This window comes from Benincasa hispida, chromosome 7 (genome assembly GCF_027475165.1).
Source record: "Benincasa hispida cultivar pf3 chromosome 7, pf3_genome.v1.1, whole genome shotgun sequence".
NCBI lineage: Eukaryota > Viridiplantae > Streptophyta > Magnoliopsida > Cucurbitales > Cucurbitaceae > Benincasa > Benincasa hispida.
This window is the reverse complement of record NC_143484.1, coordinates 55,318,269-55,345,447: the sequence shown is the minus strand read 5'-3', so window position 1 is coordinate 55,345,447 and position 27,179 is coordinate 55,318,269. Positions and strand designations below refer to the sequence as shown.

The 27,179-nt window shown below is 34.7% G+C and overlaps 1 protein-coding gene and 1 pseudogene across 1 annotated transcript; one reads left to right on the top strand and one right to left on the bottom strand.

The window, feature by feature from the left end:
• Nucleotides 1-8,656: 8,656 nt before the first annotated feature.
• Nucleotides 8,657-10,093, bottom strand: LOC120081339 (homeobox leucine zipper protein). Its single transcript, XM_039036096.2, has 2 exons — nucleotides 9,471-10,093; nucleotides 8,657-9,149 (listed from the first exon to the last, which is right to left on the bottom strand). The coding sequence occupies exons 1-2, from the start codon at nucleotides 9,813-9,815 to the stop codon at nucleotides 8,910-8,912; spliced, it is 585 nt and encodes a 194-aa protein (XP_038892024.1). The 5' UTR covers nucleotides 9,816-10,093; the 3' UTR covers nucleotides 8,657-8,909.
• Nucleotides 10,094-13,650: 3,557 nt separating this feature from the next.
• LOC150035260 (uncharacterized) lies at nucleotides 13,651-14,389 on the top strand (annotated as a pseudogene).
• The last annotated feature ends 12,790 nt before the right edge of the window (nucleotides 14,390-27,179 follow it).

Sequence of the window (27,179 nt, the reverse complement as noted above, 5' to 3'; positions counted from 1 at the left end):
TAGGTCGCGAGATTTTCCAATGGGATGTGGATAGGTCTGACTTTAAACGATCCACGTCAAAGTAATGAAGTAGGGATGGTACTATGACAGTCAATGGCTCCAACCAATTCACCAGCTTTGTCATTAGTGTGTATGACGGAAGTGAATCGAACACGAATATATAGCCTTTGTTAATGTGTTGCAAGGACCATCCAGTGCTCACTGGTATTCATTACCATATACATGAAATCCACATCTACCCGTTTGACATCGAATTTACCGGTGACGTAGTCCTTGTACGTGTCTTCATCCTTCCATGCTAGGGCAGCCTCCAGTCTCGTCTTATTCTTTATTCGTTTAAATACCCTGCCAGGATCATTAAGGTGATTTTCAAATAAAATGAGAAGATAAATAACGAAATATTCCATAGTAAAATGACTCTGCACAACAAAATATATCAAAATTTACTATTACACCAATTGGCAAGATGGTGAACTTGTGCATGCACATGTTAGGTCGAGTATAAAATTTTTCTTTCATAAAATGAAATAAAGTATTTATGAACTACATAAAAAATTACTATGTCAGTAAAAGTACAAGATATCCAACTGTAAAGAAGTCAAGACTAGGAAACTTACATCGCACTCGACCCACGAACTCAGTTCAATCAATTCCTTGAAAAATTGCTTGGAAAGTGGTTTACAGGAATTCTCTCGAACCTCGTTATCGGTATTCTCATCTAAGATCCAACCCATTATTTCTGTAAAGATATTAAATGGAACGGCATGTGCTACGTTGTATGCGACAATCACTCTGGATAGTGACGTAGGCACACTTGGGAGAGGATACTTAACCACACTTTTCTCATTTACTTGAGTTGGAGGTGTATATTTATCAACAACTTTTCTTTTACGAGTAGTTCTTTGAGATTCCTACATAAACAGATAATAAAAAATTACTCATCAAGAAATATAAAAATACAAACAAAGATTACTGATCAATAAATTACTCACCAGTATAACTCCTTCTGTGGTTGTAACAATACCAAACGTGTTGGCCTCTGGGATGTCAGACATGTCGGCCTCTATATGTGGCATGGTGAGTAAGTCAGACATGTCGGCCTCTGTTTGTGGGATGTCGGCCTCTATAGGTTCGATGTCAGTGGGCTGATGTTGTGGTATCGGACTTTAGAGGGGGGATGAGAGTAGGTGAAGTGGTGGTATTTTGAGGATCTATAGGGGGAATGAGAGTATCAGAAGCAATCGCATCAGTGATATCGGGATCCCGAGATGGGATGGATGACCTTGTCATCTCTTCATTCACCGTGGAACCCTTCAATTAGTAAAGTAAAATGATGAGTTCAAGAACACGAAAAAACTAAACACGTAAAGACATAAAATGATAGTAAGTGCAAACCTTGCACATAGACTGCAACAGTGACAAAATAGCCTACAATTGTCCTTTCATGTCTGTCATGTTTCACTCCATATTGGATACACGACTATCTAAACTCGATATACGACCATCCAACCTCGATAGTGAGCTGTCAATGGTCTACATGTACGAATAAATAGAATCGTTGTGATTGGCTCCCTCCCTGCGGGCAGCACACTCAGGACACTCTTCATTCATAGATCGTTTTCTATGGAAGTTCGCAAGATGGGTATCAGGTGAGTTCAACTCGTCCTCATTGCGTACATCCTCCACCACATCATGGAACATATCTCACTAGGTTTGTATGTCCCTCCTTCCACCCTTCCACATTCAGCATCATCGTGCTCAGAATGCTTGTGTTCATCCCCTCCCTCCACCCTTCCACATTCATCATTGTTACCTTCATGATGATCATCACCATCGCTTTCAGAACTACCCCCACTACTCAACCTATTTCCACTTTCAGTACTATCATCATTGGCACCTAGATCAAATATAGGTCGTCTGTCCACTGGGGTATCCCAAAACTCCCTCTCAGCGTCTGTCATGATAATACCCTCTTTAACCTTTATCTACATTAACAACCCAGTAAACTGGTTAGTGTCAATTTAACAACAAAATAAACATATTATGCATAGAGTAAACGTACATTGTTAGACTCGAATATGTCTCTCTCGAGTACTTTGAAGGACACTAAGTGAGAGCATGACCATTGTAATATGCAAGGCAAAGCCATCTTGCTCCTTCGCTCCGCAATGTTCCCAGTTATCGATGCAACTAGGATCTCATACGTCCATGTCTAAATAAAATTTAACATATATTAAGAACAATAGTAATGTTAAATCAAACAACATGATTATTATGTTAAGCAAATTTACCTGGAACACTTGTGGAAATCCACGCAAAGAGTACTTCATAATGTAATTTTTATTTCCTTTCATTTTCTTCTTGTATAGACTACTCTTATCATTCAATGCAGTCTTTAGGGCATCGAGTGTCCTCTCCTAAATAATGGTACCCTAATCTAGACTGTTGTAGTACTCTATGTTTTGAACGTCCTTAAAACGTTTAAGGTCCACTGCATTTTTCTTTTTGTTCTTTCCCATCATTGCAACCTCCGTATAGTAGACTAATGTGATCTTCACAGCATCCTCGTCATTTTCAAACTCCAACTCCTTGTATTTTTCTTCTAGTAGACGGACATGTAAGGTGTCCTTCGTCACTCAATCACCAAAATACTTGATTGCAAGTTCATACAAGGACTGCTCATTCTGATCAACTCGCGTAGGGGATCGCAACAAACCAATCATCAACAAAAAATCATCCTTAAAAAAAGTGACGACCTTTCCACAAACAAAGAATGAGATTGAGTCAGATCTCATCCTCTTCACTTCTCTCAACAACATATGATGGATAATTGGGTTGTTAAACACCATTTCAACGACTACAAATCACCCAAAAACTATTCTCTTGAACATCTCTAACTACCTTAGGGTAAGCTTCTCCTTTACAATCTTGTTCGCATTAGCAATGTGGGCCAAGCTCGTTACTTGATCGAAAAATCGATCGACTACAGGTATTCTGAAACGTGTTGATATCTTAAATCACTCCTGCATGAAATAAAGATCCAATTAGTAAACTCCTTCAGAAAAAAATTGTAAAAAACATTCTGTTTAAATCTCGTTGGCTTCGCTCTCGCTGGCATTGCTCTTGCTGGTATTGCTCTATAGCTCTCTCTGGTATCGCTCTTGTTAGTGTTGCTCTCTCTGGTATCGCTCTATCTGGCATCACTCTCGCTGGTATCGCTTTCTCTCTAGTATCACCCTTGCTGGTATCGCTCTATCTGGTGTTGCTCTCTCTAGTAACTCTCACTTATCTCGCTCACATTCTCTCTTTTTACTTGTCTTCAACCACAGGACACATAAAAAACAAATAAAAAAACCATAGGTTCATAGTATTTTTAAATCTTAGAACGACCCACCCTTTCTATTGTCGCTCTCTCTAGTATTGCTCTTGCCGATTTCACTCACATATCTCGCTCACAAACTCTTTTTACTCGTTTTCAACCACAGAACACATCAAAAACAAAAAATACAAAAAAAAAACCATAGGTTCACAGTATTTCTAAACCCAGAACAACCCATAAAACCCATAACCGATCAATTTAAGATATTTTCAGGCATAAATTGAAAGATTTACTGATCAAATTCGATTTATCGGTGACAATGGAATCGTTTGCAAGCCCAAATGATGGATTCTAAAGAGTTTTTAGTTTATGAGCGACACGAAGCCGTTATGCTTGGGAAATTTGAATGAAGAGTTTTTAGTTTTGGTTGGTTTTCAGTAAAAGGGTAAGAAAACGAAGAGGTAAGGGTAATTTATGTAATTTGGTATGACGATGATGTCACTAGAGGGTCAATTGACATTATTTTTTAAAAATGGATCATTTGACATTTTGGACCCAAAAAATGGGTCATCTATACAAATTTCCCATTTGATATTTGATATTTGACTTTGAATCTGATTCTATATTCCTCACTAAACTTTAAAAATGTTTGTTTTAGTCTTTGAATTTTTAAAAGTATTTATTTTGGTCCTTATTGTTAAGATTTTGTTTACTCTTTAAGAATGAATGAGTTGAGTAAGATGAAAATGAAGTAAAATGTTAACAACCAACGCGTCAAAACAGTGAACAACCAAAATCTTGAATGCACAATAAATTTTGAGATCTTTTATAAAGATGTCCAAAAAATCTATGGGGTTGGGGTCCGTGGGGACCCACCCCGAACGGGGCAGAGAATCGCGAATACATGGGGAATGGGTTAGGGAGTGGGGAATTTTTTTGCCCTTGCAATTTGGTTCGAGGACGAATATATTCCCCAACCCCGTCCCATGTCCCCGCTGCGTCCCGACTTTTGTATATAAATTATAAATAAATGAATATATATATATATATATATATATATATATATATATTATAGACTTTGTTAGGATAATTATGGAGGTTTTAATTATTTAAATTTAAGACTTTATTACTTTAATTCCTTAGACATTGTAATATTTGAGATACGATTTCTAATTATTGAATTTTAATTTATAAAAATTATGAGAATTTAATATTTTAATTATATCCTTTTAAATGGAATGTGTATTATTGTTTTTATTACCAAATTTGATAATATTTTATTTAAATGAAAGTTGTATTAGATATGTTTAAGGAATTTTAAAATATATATATATATATATATTTATTTAATTGAAATAAAAAATTATTAGAAAAAAATGATGATAGAGAAATATTTCCTGCAGAGAACCTGATCACTACAAAATCCCTGCAGAGAAATTCGCGGGAACGAGGAATAGAATAGGGGGTGGGGACGATGAGGGTTTTCCTGTCCCCCTACCCCGTGGACATTTCTAGTCTCTTGTAAACTATAGCTTTACCACCTAATTCAAAATTGAAATCTAAATTTTTTTATCGTTGGCTAACTTATTTAGTAGTTTAGTCATAAAAAAATACAAGTTATCTCACAATTTTGTTTAAGAGTTAAACATAATCTTAAGAGCAATGATCAAAGTAAGTACTTATTAAAAGCTCAGAGACTAGACTGAACATTTTTTAAAAAAGTTGACTAAAATAGAATAAGATTCAAAATTCACGGACTATTTTGATTTAAATCATTTTATTTTATTTTGTTTTGTTTTTTTGAGTTCCATTCAATTTGATTGTTTTGTTTTAGGTTTTCTTTATACAGATAACTTTAATTTTACAAAAAATCGGGACAAACAACTAAACTTATATGATTGTATCCGTTGAAATCATTTATTTCATTTTCACTAATTTATCCACCAATTTTAAGGAGCTTTTTCTTCTGCAAAGCCCAATCTTTCACAAAGTTAAGTTGGAAATCAACCAGTGAGGATTCGTTTGGTAATCATTTGATTTTTTAATTTTAGTTTTTAAAAATTAAGCTTTCAAACACCTCTATCACCTTTAAATTTCTTGCTTTGTTATCTACCTTTTGTAAACCCTTGAACTTGTTTTATTAGTTAATTAAGTTTAAGACCTTTTAATTACAAGTTAAGTTGTGAATCAACATTAATGGAATAAGTAAATTAAGTAAACGTGGTGAATGATGCGTCTGAAATGTATGAGAAGGAAAATTTTCAAAGTGTTATGACCATATGCGTTCAGGTTGTAGCTTGGTCAACGTGTAGAGAGGGGAGCGTAACAATGGTAAGCCGGAGAAGACAAGAAAATATGTTAAATATGGAATGTTGCATTCTCGGGTGAAGTAGAAACAAGTTAACACTTAGGAAAGGTGGAAGATTCCATGCGTTGGAACTATAAGGCACCATGCGACTAACTTTGTATGCCATTGATGAGGGCTAAGCCAGCAAGTGGTGCGATAGAAGGTCTTGCGTTGAAGGAAGAAGACATGGGCAACCACAAAGCCATGCAATCAAGTTTAAGCTGAGGAAATCAACTTAATTAACGAGCAAATAAGTTAGGTGGCAGCCTTGCATACATCAATAAAGTGATAAGCTTGCTAGGGGGCAAGTAATTAAGCAAACTTTTCATACAAACCCAAGTATAAAAGGATTTAACCAAGAAGGAGATTGTTTTGCCAAAACAAAATTTAACAACTAAGTGAGGGAGTGTCGTGCTATTTGAAGAAGTTGAAGAACTCTCGACCAACTGAAGGAGAATCTGGGGGATTTCTATTTGATTCTGGAGGAAATAATGCTCAAATTCTAAGGTAAGCAAAAGTTAAGATGTTTAGGAGCATTTTCTTTTAAATGAGTTTAGTTAAATGAATGTAGGAATTAAAGTTATGAAGTATGGAAGTTTGAATTTGGAATGATATTGTGGATGAATAAACAGACAGCCGCATACGAAGAACAAGCAAGCAACTAACTCAGTGATGTTATGCGTTAATGCATACAGCATAGCCAATCCACAACTAAAATGATCTGAGTACATCGCATAGTGGATGTACGTCGTATCGACTGAGAAGTGTTTCAATATTTAACCTAGCATATTGAGAAAGGATTCCCAATTATCTGCCAAGTTACTAGGTAAGATCGCCAAGGATAGTCGATGCATTAAGGATAGTTTTAATGTGTCGAACTTAGCTATGATGCAATGATTATTGGTATGGGTAAAGATAAACTATGCGTTAAGCTCAAAAGAGAGCTAAATATACTGACCAAGGGACCTTTCCTTTTCAGGGCAAAAGCAAATTGCTAAGGCATATAACCCCCTTGGATAAGTAGCTTAAAACACAACACAGGTTTTATGAATGATTCCTAACACATAGGTATTTCATATGAAGTTACTATCTCATGATTTACTTTAACGCATGCCTTAAAATGAATGTTGATCGCATGATCCATGTTTTTAAATGATAAAGTTATTTAAGAGTTTAATGTGTTTTCCGTTAGGCCTATGCCATTTTTTATTGCATGATGAAATTGATTAAGTATATTCTATATTTTACACGGCACCATGCATTAACATGAAACTATGAGGTATGATTATTTCAAATATGCATATTCTGTATATGTTCTTAAATGTTCAAATGTTTGTACCTTGTACAAATCCTACTCTAATGTTGGTACCGAAGATATGGTAAATAACCCAAATTACAATGATGTTAGGGATCCTTGATACCGAAGGTTTGGTAAGGTGGTCTGTACCCAATCCAGCTCTACGTACATGTATGACTATGTTATTGATGTTGATGAGATCGAGCAAAATGGCTCTCTCTCAACTAAGGTTAGTAGAGATTGAGTAAAAGGGCTCTCCCACATGTTCAGGTAGTGGAATAGGAGAGTTTTAGAAAAATGCTAATAAATTATTCTAGGGGTTTCTCTTCTTTTACATGATGTACTCTTATGATTTTAGTTCCATTTAAAAACCCTTAATATGTTTTAATAAATTCTTCTTAATAAACATGATTTAAAGTATGTTTTATTTAAGATAGTCACTCACTAGACTTTCCAGCTCACTCTTTTAAAATGTTTTCCTCCCCAGGTAGCAGTCGTCATCCCAAGGCTCTTAGACCCTCAACAATTTAGGTGGCTCATAATGTTTTGTTATTGATTCTTATGTCCATATCAAGAGATAGGAAAATAAAGTTTAGTTTGTGTTGTATTTAAATTTGGTTCTTGAATCTATTGCGTTTGCTGATGTTGATATTTCTGATTAGCACTAAATTATATGTTTGAAGTTGCTAAAATTATGTGTTTTAGAGCATTATAAACTGCTAATCAAGTTCAACAGGTACAAAAATTATAGGTTTCCAAGAGATTGTTGGACAGTGATTGTCATAAAAGGATTGACAATTGCTATCTTCACATCTATTCTCGAATTAAGAGGATAATCCGAAGAGGAATATGACACATTTTACCCATATTTTAAAAAACCAAGCCAAAATTTGAGAATTAAAAAAAGAAAATTTTAAGTTTGGTTAAAAATTTGACTATTGTACCTAAGAAAGATGCAAATCACTAAAAGAAAATATGAAAAAATAGGCTTTATTTTCAAAAACTAAAATTTAAAATAAAAAAGTGTTATCAAATGAGGCCTAAATAATTCAATTTTGACCTTTTATAACTCATTGAATGCATACAAGTTTATTATTTTCTAAAGAGATTCATCTAACAAAAGGATACCAAACGGTGAAAATTGCACTAGTCAAAACGAAATCATCGGGGGATATTCGGTTGGTGAAATTGCATGCTTTCTTAGCATAACCAACATTTAGGACACAAGTTTAAGTTCCTCAACTCCAAATTCAGATCCAAAAAATCCATAAACCAAACATAAAACGGCTGCAACACAAGTTGTTTGAAGTATATATACTTTTTGTACATATTTTATAACAAATAGAACTCACCAAAACATACAGGACGAAGCAAGAACAAGAACAAGCAAGAGAGCGCACTAAAAGCTGCTCCCCATTAAAGGTTATAACAAAATCTTCAAGAAGAAGCCAGAAACAGTTCCTGCTTAGTCCAAGAATGTTCAAGAACATGGTTCAATAAAAATTATACAGTCTACATATGAACCATGCACTTGATCACTCCATTAAAATTGTTATTTAATGCTAGTCAACTACATACCTACAACTTCTCCCAATCTGATCATAGACATCGTCTTCTTACAGGACGTTATATGCTCTTGAAGAAGCTCATATAGAAAGAGAAAGTCAAAGCACAAGTAAAAGAAGACAGTAACTAAGTAAGCAACTAAGCTTTGGTGAGAAGCTTGAGTTTCCTTTAATTAATGGTATAGATATACATTAACACAAACTTGGATTTAGGATCATAAAGAAGCTTGAATCAATAAGAATTAAGGGGGAGGGGCAACTAGCATAAAACAGTTATACACCTAAAAAACTCAATCTATACTCTACACTATACCACACCAAAAGCAAAGGAGAAAACAAAAGGGCAGGCAATTATCAAATGAAGCAATCTGATCTGTAAACTTAGAGAATATCATCGTAAGCAACAACTTCCCTTCCCCTGAAAGGCACATCCGACCTTGAAGAACTATTGCTTCTTCTGGGGTTGACAATGGTTGAAGCGAGCTTATTGCCTCTTCCATGTCTGCTCAGCGGCACTTCTGCCCGCAAGAGCTTTGAAGACAATTCTTTATTCTTGTTAACACCAACGTTAATCCCTTGCCGCCATTGGACTTGAGGATCATTCGCCCATAGTACCTGAACCTGTGGGAATATCCTCAATTTCATCATTCAGAATGACAGATATCACAGCAGCAAATCCAATTCAGTCTCAATCCCAGACAATTATAGAGATTTGCACGCAAAATCAGGACCTAAATTCAGAAGGGTGTTGACATTTTCTTTGTTTAGAAGCAAAAAACAGAATAAATAATGGTTCCATATTGTCAATTCAGGTAGCAAACAGTAGAAATTAAACTAAATCTGGTACATATATCTCTACTCAACAAAAATTATCAGAGTAAAAGCTTCAACACATACTCTCACTTTTCGCAAAGAGTTAGAAGGGCAGAGAGAAGAAGGTACCTTTTTGGAATCAATGGTGAAGGCGAAGGAGGGATCAAGGGCCGCGGCCATGGCGGCATCAGCGGAGTCTTTAGTGCGATAAGTGATGTAGCCAACACAATCACGGTCGATTCGGATGCGGGAGATGGATCCGTAGATCTCAAATCGGGACTTCAAGTCAAGCACCGAACAGTGTGAAGGTAGGTCAACGACGACTAGGGCAAGCGGTGGCGCAGGCTTTGACAAGGGTTTGTCCATATCCTCGTCCTCCGTAGGCGACGGTGCCGGTGGCGGAGGGCGCCGTCTCTTAGCGACAGAGGTAGGTAGGTGGGAGGAAGGGTAGGGTTTATCTCTCTTGCGACCCATTGGTTTCCCGGTGGAGCGACGGTGGAGAATGGGCGGCGCCAAAAAGATTATGCTTTACGCTCCAATTCCACCTCCGGCCTCTGCCAATTTAGCCCCTTACACGTTCCAATCAATAATTTGCATTTTATAATTTATACTTTGTATTGGAAAATTTCCACATATTACATGAAAAAAAAAACAAAACAAAAAAACAAAAAAAACACATTTAGTCCGTGGAATTCCATCAAAGTAATAATTTAATTCTTAAATCTTTAACTTGTAATCATGAATTGTAATACATAATTATTAGTCTACATTGAACCAAAATATATATATATAGTCTACTATAAATTGTGGATTAGAGATCAAATTTGGATTTTTCATAGTAAATATTGAATTGTTACAGATTTAAAAGTTTTGCTGATTAAATTATTATAAATTGAAGTTTAGAAACTAAATTATTACACTTATAAAATTTAGGATTAGGATCTCAACTCTTGGAGGTTGTCTGACATGGTGAATTGAGTTCATATGTCTATGGAGTTCGTATTTCTATGTTTTGGGTGTTTAAATGTTGAGATTATACACTTTTTTTGGGAAATTTTTTTATTCAATAATTCTACACATATATTTTTTAATAAAATATATATTGCATTTTATTTTATTATTTTTTAAACACACATGTATTGTTGGGAGTTTTTGGCTATGAGGTTTAAGGTTTATCTTTGGATCATACATTTAAATTTTTTTAAAAAAAAAATTAAGCAATCAATTTACAATTTGTGCAAGTGACATTTCTAGTTGAGTCATTTTATTTTAACACTGTTATAAAAACTTTTTAAAATAAAAACACACACGTGTCTGACAATTTTTTTAAAAAATGTTTTTACATATAAGTTTGTTTGGTTTATTACATGATAAAAATGATTTTATTAATGTTAAATTACTATAAAGAATGATTATAAAATATTATGAATTAATAAAAAATTATGAATTCAAAGTTTTGACGGAAATTATAATTTTATATCAAGAAAAGTGTTATTATTGACAATTTTATGCATCAGCTTAAATATAAACATTTATTGATGTTTAATATGTATTTTTAACTAATAGTTATTTTTAAGCTTTAAATTAAGGTTTTATTGATGATTTTATGTCAAAACTCGTGTGTCAACGAAGCCCAATTTGTAGTAGTCATAATTTAAAATAATGGTCATCGGAGTTGGTAGAGTAGTTGCCATCGAAGGTCACCGGAGATGGGCATCGATAATGATAGTTGGACGTTGTCGGAATTGGGCATAGGCATTGGTTGCCGAAATTGGCTGTCAGATTTGGCTGTTGGAGGTGGTCATTGAAGTTGGTCGTCGAAGGTGGTCGACGAAGTTGAGCAACGAGACATCGATGGTTATGAGAGTTGAGTGCATTGTTGGTAGACATGGTATAAAATGCCATTGACATACAAAGTTTGTCTCCCAAATAATGAGTTGCGTTTATATCTCAACTTTGAGTTCATATCTCAACTCATCTCATCTCATCTTCTCACCCCAAATATTCCCTTGGTATTATCGTAAAAGTATGTGTTAAAATTTATCTAGATTTCTATTAAAATATATGAATTACATTATTACACACATGAATAGTTGAGATTCAAGGAATACTTAGACACATGAATTACTAAATACATTGATGAATGTTCATGTCTTGATGAAGAGTGACATGTATTAGTATTTAATGTTAATGTCTTTTGATGTACTTTTTGTTAGAGTTGACATTCAACGTGCAGAAAAGATTTAGATCTTAAGCACTCTAATTATATTAATTTTATAAATAAGCATGCAAAGTCATACATAGCAAATTAGGGTTAGAATGTACAACCTTTGTAGAACTCCAAAAATGATGTTATCTCTCTTTGTTATCTAATCACGAATGGTTCGTAAACAACCACAAGAATCTTCCTCGCTATTATATATCTAGCCTTGGAACAGATTATGGAATCCAAATTGTGAAGAAATTGAAGGGAATTTTGGGATTGAAGAGATTTTGGTATGAGAATTTGAAAGAATAAAATTCTTTCAAAAAAACACATTTGCATGAACTTTTTCCTCCATCAATTTTTTTCTATTTATAGTGTAATTACATGCAAAGAGACTTAATCTCAAGTTGACACTTAATTTTATATGCATTAAGTGGAATTTGAGGTGTTTTAGTAAGTGAAAAAAGTAGGATAATTCCACTCACTTAAAAAATTCATTTAATCTTTTGAATTTCAAAAAACTCAATTTAAATAAATTTTAATGTTAAATAAAATTAATTTTAAATAAAATTCATTTCTTTAAAATTAATTTTAATAGTTAATTTTAAATAATTAATTAAACAATTTAATTAATCAAATTAATTTAATTTCAAATATTAAATTAATAAAATACCAATCCCAAATGTGAATACCCATTCACGTGTATAATTTTTAAATCAAATTTAAATAATCTCATCTCTCCAATTTCATTTAATTCAACAATTAAACTATATAATGACATTTATTATATCATATATAATTAACGATTATCTCCTAAACCGAAATTGAATGTTTCAAATTCTCTCATCACACTATCCTAAGGTTTAGTTCGATATGAGATAGCAGGGACCTATTGGACCTACAAATCATAAGTTCCAATGATTTGAGATTAACTGGATAAATTTTTTAACCTAATTAACCAATATTCGTTAATTGTTGGGGCACTCCATTGAAGCCTAGTAGATGCACTTCTCCTCAATATATTTCTGTTCATATGATCTAACCATGATTAATAAGTCAATTCTTCAAAGATTATTCGTAATTACAGTTGGATTAAAATTACCGTCTTACCCATGTAATTACATCTTGTTCCTTAAGTTTCATTGATCCTCTAATGAACAATTGGTTTATGGTCCAGCCACTAAACCGAGTCCCTTTCAAGACAATGAGATGGTGGGGTCCCTTGTTCAAGACCCGGAGTTAGCTCTTAAGAGAATAACCTATCTATTATCTCTAGAATTAAGTAGGAGCGAATTCCATTTTGCAGGATTATGTCCACAGTTATCTATCCGGTCTTACCCTTAAAATGGAAGACATACTAAGTCGGCGATGTTGAGTCACTCTCACCCATGCAGATTAAAGGATAATCCCGAATAAATAGGAGTTCATGATTAGCTTAGGATTAAGATTGAGTTACCTAGGTCATCAAATTAAAATAGTTAGTTTTAACAGTAAACAACGTTATAAAGAAAAGTGACTATTTCTTGGTCCGGTCTTATGCAAATATTTTTTGCATAGGATGTCCCCACTCACATATCTTTATATGAACGATTTCAGGATTGCATCATTTGTATCAAATACAAGGCAGGCCACATCCATAGTGCCCTCAGGATAAGGTATCCAACCTTATCCTTATACGTAACTATTTTGACTATATACTCAAACTTGAAAAATTTTTATGTCTCCACATAAAGTTCAAGTATTCATGCTATAGCCAAAGGTTCGCTAGTTTATTGGATTTAGGCTTTAACATGTGCAATTTACGTATTCAATAATAACTTTACTGAATAAACCTTAATAACATCCTTATTACAAATAGAATATGTTTAATGTTTACAAATTGGGAGTTTTAGGGCATACAACGCAACACTTTTATACTAGTATAAATATGTGAGATTTCTCATCTGTAAGCAAGAATAGAAAGAAAACAAGTTAAGAAATATTCAAGTTCTGATTTCTTCTAATTTGTGTGAGTAAGAGAACAATCTTCTTCTCTTGTCTCTTGATTTATATTCTGAGGGTCTACTACATTTCCAAGAAGTGGTATTAAAGCTAAGATCATAAATGGATTCAAATGGTAACATGTTGTAACCCCAACTTCCTAGATTCAGTTGGAAGAATTTTAGTTAGTGGAGTATCTAAATGAAAGCGTTATATGGCTCACAAGAATTGTGGGATATTGTTGAAAGAGGATACACTCACAATCAATAACTTGTTGGGTTGAGAGAAAATCATAAGAAAGACAAGAAGACTTTATTCTTCATTTATCAAGTTGTTGTTGAATTTATTTTCGAGAGAATTTCAACTGCTACTTCTGCGAAGACAACTTTAGATATTTTACAATTCACCTATAAGGTAAAAATGGTAAGACTACAAGTTCTCAGATCTGAATTTGATTGCATTAAAATGAAAGAGACTGAAACTATTGAAGAATTTTTTAATTGTATTCTTGTAATTGTTAACAATTTGAGAACAAATGGTGAAGAAGTACATGATCAAATAGTTGTAGAAAAGATTCTTAGAAGTATGCCAAGAAAGTTTGGGCATATTGTTGTTGCAATTGAAGAATCAAAAGACTTATCTACACTGTCTGTAAATAGCTTGATGGGTTCTTTTTAAGCCCTTGAGCTTAAACTAAAACAATTTGATGTCAATCTTGAGGAAGCTTTTCAGATGAAAACTTCATTCAGAGGCGATTCTCGTGGAAGATGTGGTTGTCATGGCAGACGAGGAGGTGGAAGAAACTACGATAAGAAATGGTGTGAACTTTGAAAATCCACAAGAAAGCTTTTCTTCATCTTGAGGAAGAGAAAGCGAAAGAGGAAGAGGTTTTGGTAGAAACCAAGGAAGTGATCGAGGTAATTTTTCTCACTTTTAATATTTTAATTGTAAAAAGTACGGTCCTTTTCAAGTAAATTTTTGGGCACCGAAAAATGGAGATGAAAATTCCACCATGATGCATAAAGAGGAGAACTGTTGGGCCTGCACACTTGATATACTGAATTGTGAAAGCCCAAATGATGAAATGTTGGCCCTCTTTTATGATCCAAATCGTGATCAACCAAGTTATTTTTCCCCAAATTAAATTGGTTGGTAGAAACTTGGTCCTCCTTTCTCTATGATCTTCCAGTTGATGTGCAACACGTGGAATGATCCACTATCTTTTGCCTGATGGAAGGAAAAGCTTTGATTTCTGATGGGAATTTTTCAGAACAATTAATTTCTTTCTCTCTCCCGTTCTCTCTATCATTTTGCAGAAATTTTTTGCTAACCCTTTCTTTCTTTCTGATTGTTTCAAGTGATTGTCGTGAGTATGAAGAAGAAGAAGAACATGCAATCTTGTAAAGAGAAAGAAGAGGAAGAGATCTACACGATAATATACGTGGTTTGGCAAACGAAGCCTACATCCACGGGAAGGAGAAGAGTTTTTATTTAAGAGCTAAGTCACACTTTTTCTTTACAGATTTTAGCTTTCTTGTAAGCTTCTGTAAGTTGTTTCTACAAATTGCATATTTATACATTTGTCTGATACAAGTAGTTACAAAAACAAGCTGTAAAGAAGAAGAAATGTAAAAGCCTGTTGAATATTCAGTTGAATTCTTGAGCTTATTTTACTTCAAATCTCTACCTTAAGCTCAACATGCAAGCTCTTCTCCTTCCAGATTTAACATGTCTTCACCCTCTTTCAGGAAGCTGGAAGCCGATCTGACCAAGATAGTTCACTAGCTTGAGCTTCGAAACTGGTTTGGTAAGCATATCAGTGGCATTCTTGCTGGTATGAAACTTTAACACTTCGACTTCACCTTTTTCTATTCAGTCTCTTACAAAATGATATTTAATATCTATGTGTTTGGTCTTTGAATGGTATTGATGGTTTTTGGAAAGATGAATGACACTTTGGTTATCAGAATAGATCTTTACTACTGTTTGATTAATACCAAAGTCCTTCATCAACTCCTTTAATCACAATGCTTCTTTTATTGCTTCTGATAAAGCCATGTATTTTGCTTCTGTGGTTGATAATGCTGTGATTGACTGCAAATTTGCTTTCCAACATAATAAATTTGGACCATATAAAAATAAATAACCTATTAATGATCTTCTTTTGTCCTGGTCACCTGCAAAATCTGAATCAACATATCCATATAGCTCTAGATTTGTTTCTTTTGTACTTTGATATGTTAATTTTGACTGTTTAGACCAAATTAAGTATTTTAATATCCATTTTGTTGCTTCCCCGTGCCTTTTTCTAGGGTTAGACATGTATCTACTAACAAGACTAGTGTTGTAGGATAGGTCTGGTCTAGTAGATATCATTAGATACATTAGACTACCTACTGCTTGATTGTATGGAATTAATTGCATTTGAGTCAAATGTTCTATGTCTATTTCCTTTGGTGAGTTTTCTGAAGAAAGTTTAAAATGATTAGCAATAGGTATAGTGACAGGTTTTGCATTAGACATATTAAATCTGTTAATAACCTTTCCACAGTAGTTTAATTGACTAATGGTTAGAATAGAGGAAGCCCTGTCTCTACTTATTTCAATCTCAAGAATCTTTTTAGACTTACCCGAATCCTTCATGTCAAACTCTCTCTTTAGGAGATCTTTGACATGTCTTAAATCCTCCTTAGATTTCCCAGCTAGTAATATATCATCAACATAGAGTAGTAGATAGACTTTGTCCTTATAGGTTATTGAATTAACATAAGAACAAATGTCATGAATTTCTTTGAAATTCAATACTCTCTATGTAATCATTAAATCTTTTGTACCAGCATCTAGAGGATTGTTTAAGACCATATATAGGTTTGTTTAGGAGACAGTAAAGGTCTTCCTTTCCTCTTTCTTCAAACCCTTTAGGTTGAACCATATAGATAACCTCTTCTAGATTTCCATGAAGGAAAGCTGTTTTAACATCTAGTTGATCTAGTTCAAGGTTGTACTAAGCAACTAGAGATAAAAGAAGTTTAATAGAGGTTTGTTTTACTACTGGTGAAAAAATTTCAGAGTAGTCTATACCTTCCCTTTGAGTAAACCCCTTAGCCACTAACCTAGCCTTGTACTAAGGCTTTTCTTCTTTGGTAGAACCTTCATTTAGTTTATATATCCACTTAGAAGCTATAGGTTTGCATCCTTTAGGAAGAGGGGCTAGGGTCCAAGTATTATTGACAGTGAGTGATTCCATTTCTTCACACATAGCTTGAATCCAAGACCTAGCTTTAGGACAGTTTACTGCCTCTTCAAAAGTAGCTGGTTCTTGGTCATTAAGTGCTATTGTGGCATTTAGAACTAGGTTCATGTAATTAGTTTCAGTATACCTAGTCAGAAGAATTATCACTCTTCTTTGTCTATCCCTAGCCAATGAATACTGACTTAAATCAGGTAGAACTTCAGTATTCTTAGTATACTCATCTGAGTTTTCCTCTTCTTTTTCTTCAGTTTCATTAGGAGGGTTATGACTAGTGGAAGAATCTTTAGGTGTCTCCACCTCAATCCTAGCAGTATTAGGACTTTTAGAAACTTTATAAGTTGTTTTTTCTTTTTGCATAAACATCTCTTTTTCTCTAAAAGTGACATCCCTGCTTATAACAAATCTTTTCTCAATAGGATTCCATATCTTAAAGCTGTTAACACCTTCTGAGAACCCAACAAACATACACTTTACAGCCCTAGGCTTTAGTTTCCTCTGACTTTGGTGAATATAGCCAACACACCCAAATACCCTTAGATTTTCTAGGTTAGGTGGATGTTTTGTCCATTTTTCTTCAGGAGTTAAGAAGTTTAGGGAGGAATGAGGACACCTATTTAAGGTGAATACAGTGTAGCTTGCTGCTTCAGCCCAATACTTTTCACTAAGGATTACATCTGAAAGAAGACATCTAATCCTTTCCATGATAGTTCTATTAAGTCTTTCAGCAACTCCATTCTGTTGAAGAGTAAATCTAACAATCCTATGTCTAGTTATTCTTGTTTCTTTACAAAACTTATTAAACTCTTCACTACAAAATTCTAGTCCATTATCAGTTCTTAAGTATTTAATTTCTTTAGAAGTTTCCTTCTCTATCATGAATTTCCACTCCTTAAACTTATCAAACACTTGGTCTTTAGTTTTAAAGAAGTAAACCCAACTTTTTCTAGAGAAGTCATCAGTAAAAGAAAGTAAATACTTTGAGCCACTTAGGTTAGGTGTAGAAGCTGGACCCCATAGGTCAGAGTGAATATAATCTAGGATAGCTTTTGTGGTGTGTTGTGCTTTAGTGAAACTTTGCCTTGTGACCTTTCTAAAAACATAGTGTTCACAAAAAGTTAGATTTTCTGAGAGACCTTTAGGTAGAATCCCTTATTTAGATAGGACTTTTAAGCCTTTAACACTAATGTGAGACAATCTCTTATGCCAAACATCAGCCTCTGTGATCTCATTTTTGGTGGCAACATATGCCCCTATCATCATTTCAACTCCTTTGACCACAAATAAGTCATTTATCTTTTCCACAACTAGTATTACCTTAGAATCTTTTAACACCTCAAGGATTCCTCCTTTACCCTTGTACTCACACCCAATTGCATCAAGCATACCTATGGAGATTAGGTTTCTCTTAAGAAGTGGAACATATCTCACATTCCTAAGAAGTTTAATAGTTTCATCGTTAAGTTTCATAGAAAAGAGCCAATGCCTTCTATCCTACAGCCTTGGTTGTTTCCCATATAAACCATTTCTCCTTCAATTTCTTTAAAGGTGTTGAACATGGTCTCATTGAGGTCATGTAATAGGTGCATCCAGAATCTATGACTCAATCATGTTTTCCTAGAGGATTTATATGGTTGGATTTGTCTAAGGTTGAGGCTAAAGCATTTGAGTAGATAAAAGAACCTTTTTCAACAGAAGCTTCGGGTTGTTTGCCTTTAGAGTCCTTTTCTTTCTCTTGGTTCTTCCTCTTTAGAATAAAACAGTCTTTGATTAAATGTCATTTCTTTTTGCAATACTTACATTTTAATTTATGTTTAGACTTGTTATCTTCTGAATTATGTGGTTTTCTGTCCTTTGAGTGATTTGGTTTAAAGTTTCCTTTAGCAAATAACCCTTCACCACTAGGATGATCCTTTCAGTTTCTAACTTTAGCTCTCTAGTTCTTAGGGCTGATATTATAGTATTAGTACTTATACTATCCCTTCCATATTTTAGAGCATTTTTTATCTCCTTATAGAGTTCAGGCAAAGAATTAAGAAGTACATAGACCTCATTCTCATCACTAAGTTTTTCTCTTATGATTTTGAATTCAACAACAATTTTCTTGAACTCATCTAAATTATTAGTTAAAGATTTTGATGAATCCATTTTAAATGTAAAGAATTTCTCCCTAAGGTACATTTTACTAGGAAGATCTTTGGTAGCATATAATTCTTTCAGTTTAGTCCATATCCTATAGGCTGTTTCTTGATCTAAAACTTGTCTTAAAACACTATCACTAAGGTTTAGGACCAACGTACCATAAGCTGTCAGCTCCCAATCTTCTTTTTTCTTGAGTTATCACTATGGTTGGGAGAGTTGATGGGTCAAGGAGAACTTTGTGAACCTTCTGTTGGCCGAGAATTGCTTTGATTTTGGCCTTCCATAGGCCAAAATCTCCTTTGCCATCAAACTTCTCTACTTTGAATCTTGCTACTGATATCTTGGAGTGAAAAACTTAAATCTTGAATCTTCAAGTACTACAATCTTGTAAGTCTTTTGCTCTGATACCACTTTGTTGGGCCTGCACACTTGATATACTGAATTATGAAAGCCCAAATGATGAAATGTTGGCCCTCTTTTCTGATCTAAATCGTGATCCACCAAGTTATTTTGCCCCAAATTAAATTGGTTGGTAGAAACTTGGTCCTCCTTTCTCCATGATCTTCCAGCTGATGTGCAACACGTGGAATGATCCACTATCTTCTGCCTGATGGAAGGAAAAGCTTTGATTTCTGATGGGAATTTTTCAGAACAATTAATTTCTTTCTCTCTCTCGTTATCTCTATCGTTTTGCAGAAATCTTTTGCTAACCCTTTCTTTCTTTCTGATTGTTTTGAGTGATTGCCGTGAGTATGAAGAAGAAGAAGAACATGCAATCTTATAAAGAGAAAGAAGAGGAAGAGATCTACACGATGATATACGTGGTTCGACAAACGATGCCTACATCCATGGGAAGGATAAGTGTTTTTATTCAAGAGCTAAGTCACACTTTTTCTTTACAGATTTTAGCTTTCTTGTAAGCTTCTGTAAGTTGTTTCTAAAAATTTCATATTTATACGTTTGTCTGATACAAGTAATTACAAAAACAAACTGAAAGAAAAAGAAATGTAAAAGGCTGTTGAATATTCGGTTGAATATGTAAGACCCTAACATTAAATCTAAAGTGAGAAGTTAAATGAAGAAGAAAAATCCTAAGAAAGAATATTGGAGCAAAGGGGGGAAAACATTAAAATTACCCAAAAAGGTAGCCAAAATTCCAAACACCTATGAAGGGCTTAAAACATGTTGGATGCAAGAAGGCATGGAGGATGGAAACAAGAAAACTTGAAAAATGGCTAAGGGTTGCATACAACCAACACAAAGGCATACATGAGCCATGGGGACACGGGTAGGAAGCATGCGTCGAGTGAACATGCTATGTGTGCAGGCCATGCGTTAAAGCCAAGCGCACAGGCCATGCGCCAAGCACGTAGCCATGCGTCGAGGACAAGCGCACAGGTCGTGCATTAAAGCGTGTAGCCCATGCGTCGATGGTTATGTCAAGCGCGTAGCCATGCGTCGATGGTGTATGCCAAGCGCACAGCCATGCGTCGATGATGTATGCCAAGCACGCAGCCATGTGTCGATGGTGTATGTCGAGCATCCTGCCTATGCGTCGAACGGGCAAGTGGGCAAGCCATCCTATGCGTTGAAGCGCTGCCGAGTCTGTCGAGCAATCATGCGTCGATGCGCTATACCAAGCGCACGCCCATGCAGTGAGACACGCCCACGCGGCCGAGAGTGCCTATGCGGCCGAGCATGCCTATACGACCAAGCGCACAAGCACCTAGGCAGCACACCATGCGTCCATGCTTAGTAGGTCGAGCAAGCACACCTAGCAAACCATGCGTTGAGGGTGAGCGGCCACGCTATACGTTGGGGATGGCCAACTCATGCATTGGCTAAGTAAGAGTTTGATGAAGGAAAGGTGAATTGCTATGCGTTAAGGATAAAAGGGAAGGCTAATTAATGGAAAACTTCAAGAGAGGATGCTAATGGTATACGAGCATAAGTCTTAAACAATTTAAGTAGAGAAATATGTGAAGTATTTAAGTAATTTAGGTGGAAAAAGGAGGATCACACAAAATTCTAGTATGAGGTAGACAAAGGAGATTTCATGCAATTGAAGTCTTATCACCTCAAGCAGGAGGTGGGTGAAGGAGATTTCATGCAAAGAAGGAGATTTTGGCTGGCAAGCTAAAATGAGAACAACTCAAGGCTAGGTCGGGTAGACTGAGTATTGGATGCTCCAAAGTGAGACAAATGGGAGTTGAGTTGCCACAATGGGATGAGTTTGAAATGGCTATAAATAGAGGGGTTAGGTAGAAGGAATTTTTCATACCATCACTTAAATTGTGTGTTGAGAGCATATTTAGGGAGTTACGTTTGAGTTATTAGGCTGCCAAGTTGATTGGAGATCAAAAGAAACAAAGGTTGCGTTGGTGAAGCATTGAGTCAGTCGGACGCACAGCCAGCCCACACTCTGCGCGCACGCAGCGCTGCGTCTGTCCGTCCGTCCACACGCACCTCGCTCGATGCATCCCGCGTGCCAACCCAGTGTAGCTGCCTCTCTCGTACGACGCATCACGCTCAGCACAACGCACGCCCAACGCACGCCTAATGCAACGCACGCCCAAACGCGCCAGTCTTCTGTGCGGCACAACACGCCCACCCTGCCTACTCTTAACGGCCAGCTGCCTACCACGGTCCAAATAACCTCTAAAAAGGCTAATTTTGGTATTTTGGCTAAATTGGAGTAGGGTAAGCTGATGTTTTCATTATATAATAGTATTTTGGCTAGTTTGACATTATTTATTGATATAACAAATATTAATTGAGGAATTTCCATTGATATGGAGGAATTCTTAGGAAGGTATTCTCAAAGTGATTTTAGTGGAAAAACTTGTTAACGGTGAGTGTTTACTTAGTTTTATGCATTGATATGTGGATAAATGCATATGTAAGTGCCAAATGCATGCTTATAATGTTATGTGGTTACCATGATATTGTTTGTGAAATTGCTATGGAAATTGAGATTATACCCAGATTACATAAGTTAGCATGCTTAACAAAAGGTCTTGGCGGGAAAATATAGTCGACCTCGGTCGACGGGAAATAATAGTCGGTGACGACCGGCGGGAAATATAGTCAAGTACCTAAGCATGACTAGCGGGAAAAGAATTATCGATGTGCACATTGGCGGGAGAAGTGGGTTATAGGAAAGTTTCCATAAAAAGTTGTTGTGGTTGATAATATATCCATGATATGAACATGCCAAGTATAGCATGGAACTGAAGGATGATAATTGAATGAATGTACACATAATCATGCATAGATTATACTAGAATTATGATTATGTGATTGCTTTCCCAAAAATATGTTTTGCAAAGTGATTATTATTCTAATAGAACCACTCACTGGGCTTAGTAGCTCACACTCTTCCAAATGTTTTCTTATATCTCCCTCCTCTCCCCACCCCCCTAGGTAGCAAAGCGGAGCGTTCAGGAAGGAATCTACTAACCATCAACACACCAGGACTTGGTAAATTCTCATGGCACGGCTCGGATCATGTAATAAAGAATATAGGAAATTGAACTATGTGTATGAAAGTTAGATAGAGTATTGTAAACATGTTGAAATCTTTAATAGATAAGGGGGGAAACATTAAATTGAAATGTTGTCTTTGAATACTACTGGTGTACCCTTACGCTCCCTTCCAGGTCTTGGGGGGCTAAGGTTAGGGAGGGGGTGTGGCAGAATGCTTGAGCTTATTTTACTTTAAAAACAATGATGAAGGTGTTCTATCTTGCATGTAGTGCTCAAGATGATGTTGTAGAGCCTACATGATATCTTGATAATGGTTGTAGTAACCACATTACAGAAAATAGAAGTATATTTGTTACTTTGGATGAATCTCTCCAAAGTGAAGTGAAAACTGATGATAATAGCCAACATGAGCATAGCTCAACTGGCATAGTACTTGTACTATTGACCTCGAGGTCAAAGGTTTGATTCTCCCATCCCACACTTTAATTACAATACCTTTCTAAAAAAAAAACTTTGGCACTTTCGTTATGGTCACTTGAATTTTGGATCACTATCATATCTATGCAAAATCCATATGGTGAGGGGCAACCATAAGACAATGCATACAATATCAAACGGAGGCAATCAATATCTCATAACCTTTACTGATGATTTCAGTAGAAAGTTGTGGATTTATTTTTTGAAAGAAAAAGGTGAAGGATTTGAATGTTTTAAATATTTTAAAGCTTTAGCTGAGAATCAAAGTGGCCATAAGATAAAAACTTTGAGATTTGACCATAGTGGAGTGTATATGGTTTTTTATAATTTTTTCAAGGAGCAGGAATTCGTCATCAAATGACCGTTCAAATGATTCCATAATAGAATGGAGTTGCAGAGAGAAAGAATAGAACGATCATGGAGATGATGAGAAGTATGTTAAAAGCAAAAAAAAAATGCAAAATGAGTTTTAGGGAGATGATGCACTGGTTACATTTTGGTCGAGCTCCAACAAAGAGTGTTCCAGGTATAACTCCTTACGAAGCATGGTGCGGTGAGAAACCATGTGTTAGTTACTTAAGAGTGTTTGGGAGTATAGCTTATTCTCATATACCAACTAAGCTAAGAGGCAGTTGGAAAATAAATCTAAATTTTTTTTATGGTAGGCTATAGTGAAAATTCTAAAGTTTATCGATTGTATAATCCTCTGTCAAGTTATGATTTTCAATGTAGATGAATCCTAGAACTGGGATGTCGTTGGTGAAGTTGAAAGTCCATTTCATGTTAGCATGGATGATAATGGAGGTGCTCAAGACTCGAAGCAAGTAGAAATTCAAGTGGTGGCATCATCTTTATTGTCATCTTCTACAAGTGATGGTGAAATCTCACCAAGGAGGATGAGGAATATTAAAAAAGTTTATAATGCTACAAGCAAAATTGACGATGTCCATTTTGCTAATTTTGCATTATTTGATGGTATTGATCCTATAAATTTTGATAAGGCGATCCAAGTTGAGAAATGGACGATGGAAATGGATCAAGAAATTGATGCAATAAAAGGAAATGAAACATGGGAGTCAATGGAGCTTCTGACTAACAAACAAGCTCTTGGAGAAATTGGTGTACAGAACAAAGTTGAAGTTAGATGGTAAATTTGAAAAATACAAGGCAAGACTTGTTGTAAAAGACTACAAGTAGGAATATGGTGAAATATTTGCTCCTGTAACAAGAATTGAGACTATTCGATTGATTTTGTCTTTGACTACTCAAAATGGGTGGAAAGTTTATCAAATTGATGCAAAATCCGCTTTTTTGAATGGATACTTTAAGGAAGAGATATTCGTTGAACAACCTTTGGATTATGTAAAAAGAGGAGAAGAAGAAAAGGTGTACAAGTTGAAAAAGACCTTGTATGGATTGAAGCAAGCTCCACGAGCTTGGTACAGTCGCATCAATAGTTTCTTTCTAAAGACGGAATATTGAAGGTGTCCATATGAGCATACACTCTATGTCAAAGAAGATAAACATGAAAAATTTCTTATTGTTTCACTGTACGTTGATGATTTACTTTTTACTGAAAATGATAAATTGTTGTGTGATGATTTTAAGAACTCCATGAAAAGGAAATTCGAGATGATTGATATGGGTCTCATCCATTATTTTCTCGGAATTGACGTTAATAAAAAAGATGCAAAAATTGCATCTCACAATAAAAGTATGCTCGTGATTTGTTAAAAAATTCAATGTTGTATAGTTTTTGTGATAGTGATTGGGGTGGTAATGTGGATGATTATAAAAGTACAACTGGTTATATTTTTAGCATCAGTTCAAGTGTTTTTTCATGGATCTCAAAAAAGCAGGCCTGTTGTTGCTCTCTCTACCACTGAAGCAGAATATATCTCTTTATCTACATTTAGATGTCAAGCTTTATGGCTTAGGTGGATGTTGAAGGAATTGAAGTGTACTCAAAGAAGTGAGACTGTTTTATTTTGCGATAATGGTTCTGCCATAGCATTATCAAAGAATCCAGTTTTTCATGGAAGAAGCAAGCATATTAGAATCAAGTATCATTTTATCACAGACTTGGTTAAAGATGGAGAAATGATAGTGAAACATTGCAAGACTCAAGATCAAGTGGCATATATTTTTACAAAGGTGCTGAAGTTTGACTTATTTGTTAAGTTTAAATGAAAACTTGGAGTTTCTCAAGTCTAGATTAAGGGAGGACGTTAAAATTAATCTAGAATTTTATTAAAATATATGAATTACATTATTACATACATGAATAATTGAGATTCAAGGAATAGTTAAATACATGAATTACTAAACACATTGATGAATGTTCATGTATTGATGAAGAGTCACATGTATTGGTATTTAATGTTAATGTCTTTTGATGTACTTTTGTATAAGTATAAATATGAGTAAGATTTCTCATTTGTGAGTAAGAAAAAACGAAAAGCAAGAGATTTGAATATATTAGACAAATGGTTAACGTCACGAATTGAATTATAATCAAATTTCTTTGGGTCAGAAATGGCTATAACAGAGTTTCTGTTATTCGTATTAACAGCTAGGAAGCAACATAAAATAAACCAAATTTGACCCCCGGTTACTGGATCTAATCCTCCGCGAAAAGTCAGAAGCAACATGCAAAAAATTATAAATAAAAAAAAGTCAAGAATTAAAAGGGAATATTTTCTCAATTTTTGTTGTGTGACTTGAACTATTGATTGGGCCGTGTAGATATATTAGTTAAGAAATATTCAAGCTCTTATTTCTTTCAAATTGTGTGAGTAAGAAAATAATCTTCTTCTTTTGTCTCTTGATTTGTATTATGAGGATTTACTACGTTTCTAAGAGTATGTGAGTATAAAAAGGCTACTTGAAAACACCAATAATGTTTTATTAAAACAACGACGACCATTATCTCTAACATAATCCCAATTCAACAAAATAGGACAAAGACACTTCACAAAGTAGCAAATCAATATTTGCGTGATATGGATTTCTCATGTCTAAAGAAATGAGCGAAAGTTATCAATGTGTTAACTGATGAACTACCAAAAATATAATCAGATATAAGAATTGACAAGCTAGCCATTGATGAGTTTTTGGTTTTTATGAGATGTAGTCCATAATGGTTCATTTTTATTCTTATTCTTATTTTTCCTTTCCTTTATTGCTTTGAGCATTTTCCCTAAATTGCGATATTTTTTTTTTCAATGGGAGAGTTATGCATCTTTTTTTATTTTTTTAAATATTTTTTTATACACTTATTTAAATAATTTTAACTTTGACTTATATAAGTTGTAAGGTGTGTTTGGAATGCATTTTTAAATATTTAATTTAAAAAAGAAATCATTTTAGAAGAAAGTAAAGTATTTGGCAACTATTTAAAATAGCATTTTAAGTGTATTTTAATCCCTTTTTATCAAAAGTAGTATTTAAATAAAAATGAATTTTTTTTAAAAACATTTTTTTCTCGAGTCAATCCAAACGGGTCCGTAATCTTAAATTGTTCGACCTTATTCTTATTTTCCTTTCCCTTATTATGTGAGCATTTATCCTATATAAGAGCCAAAAATGTTATGCATCTCTTCTTTTTTTAATCACATGCGTACAGATTAATATATAATTGTAGAACACCAATTTCCTTATAGTTCTTTTACCATCTAAATAAGGAATAATTGTATATATTACATTACACGTATTTTGTCTCCGCTGACGTAAAAGGTATTGGTAGATTTTAACAAAAAAACATCGGCAGTGTGTGGCAAAAAACATAGATAGAAGTCCATCGATATAACTTCTGTCGACGAAAAAAAGGTGGGCAGAAAGGGATTCTTGTCACACAACCTACGCAACAGAAACACCTTTCTACCGATACAACCACCTTTTGTTGGCAAAAAATGCATTTTTACCCACATGAAATGTTGGTACATTACAAAAAAAAAAAAAACTAGCAAGAGACGAAAATATTTGTCTCTAAAGAAAAAAATTTGTTGCAAAAACCTACTTGCGACTAAAAATATTAGTTGCAACCAATTGTCGCTAAATGTTAGTCGATGAAAGGTTTTTACGTCGTTTATTTGCAAAATGACACAATAAGCGACGATTAGAGAAACGTCGCACGTTATCGCCGCATAATGCGACGTAGTTAAATAGTCGTAACATGCGACTTCCTTCATTGGTCGCATCATGTGACTTATTGTATTCGCCGCATTGTGCGATTTTCTGTCATTGTCGCATTATGCGATATTTATGTTTCGTCGCATCATGTGATATTTCTTTTAGT

Excerpts from the sequence above, each read along its gene's own strand:
- LOC120081339 (XM_039036096.2), bottom strand. The coding sequence starts at position 9,815 with ATGGGTCGCAAGAGAGATAAACCCTACCCTTCCTCCCACCTACCTACC. Across the intron at positions 9,150-9,470 it reads TCACCATTGATTCCAAAAAG|GTTCAGGTACTATGGGCGAA; the intron begins GTACCTTCTTCT and ends ATATTCCCACAG.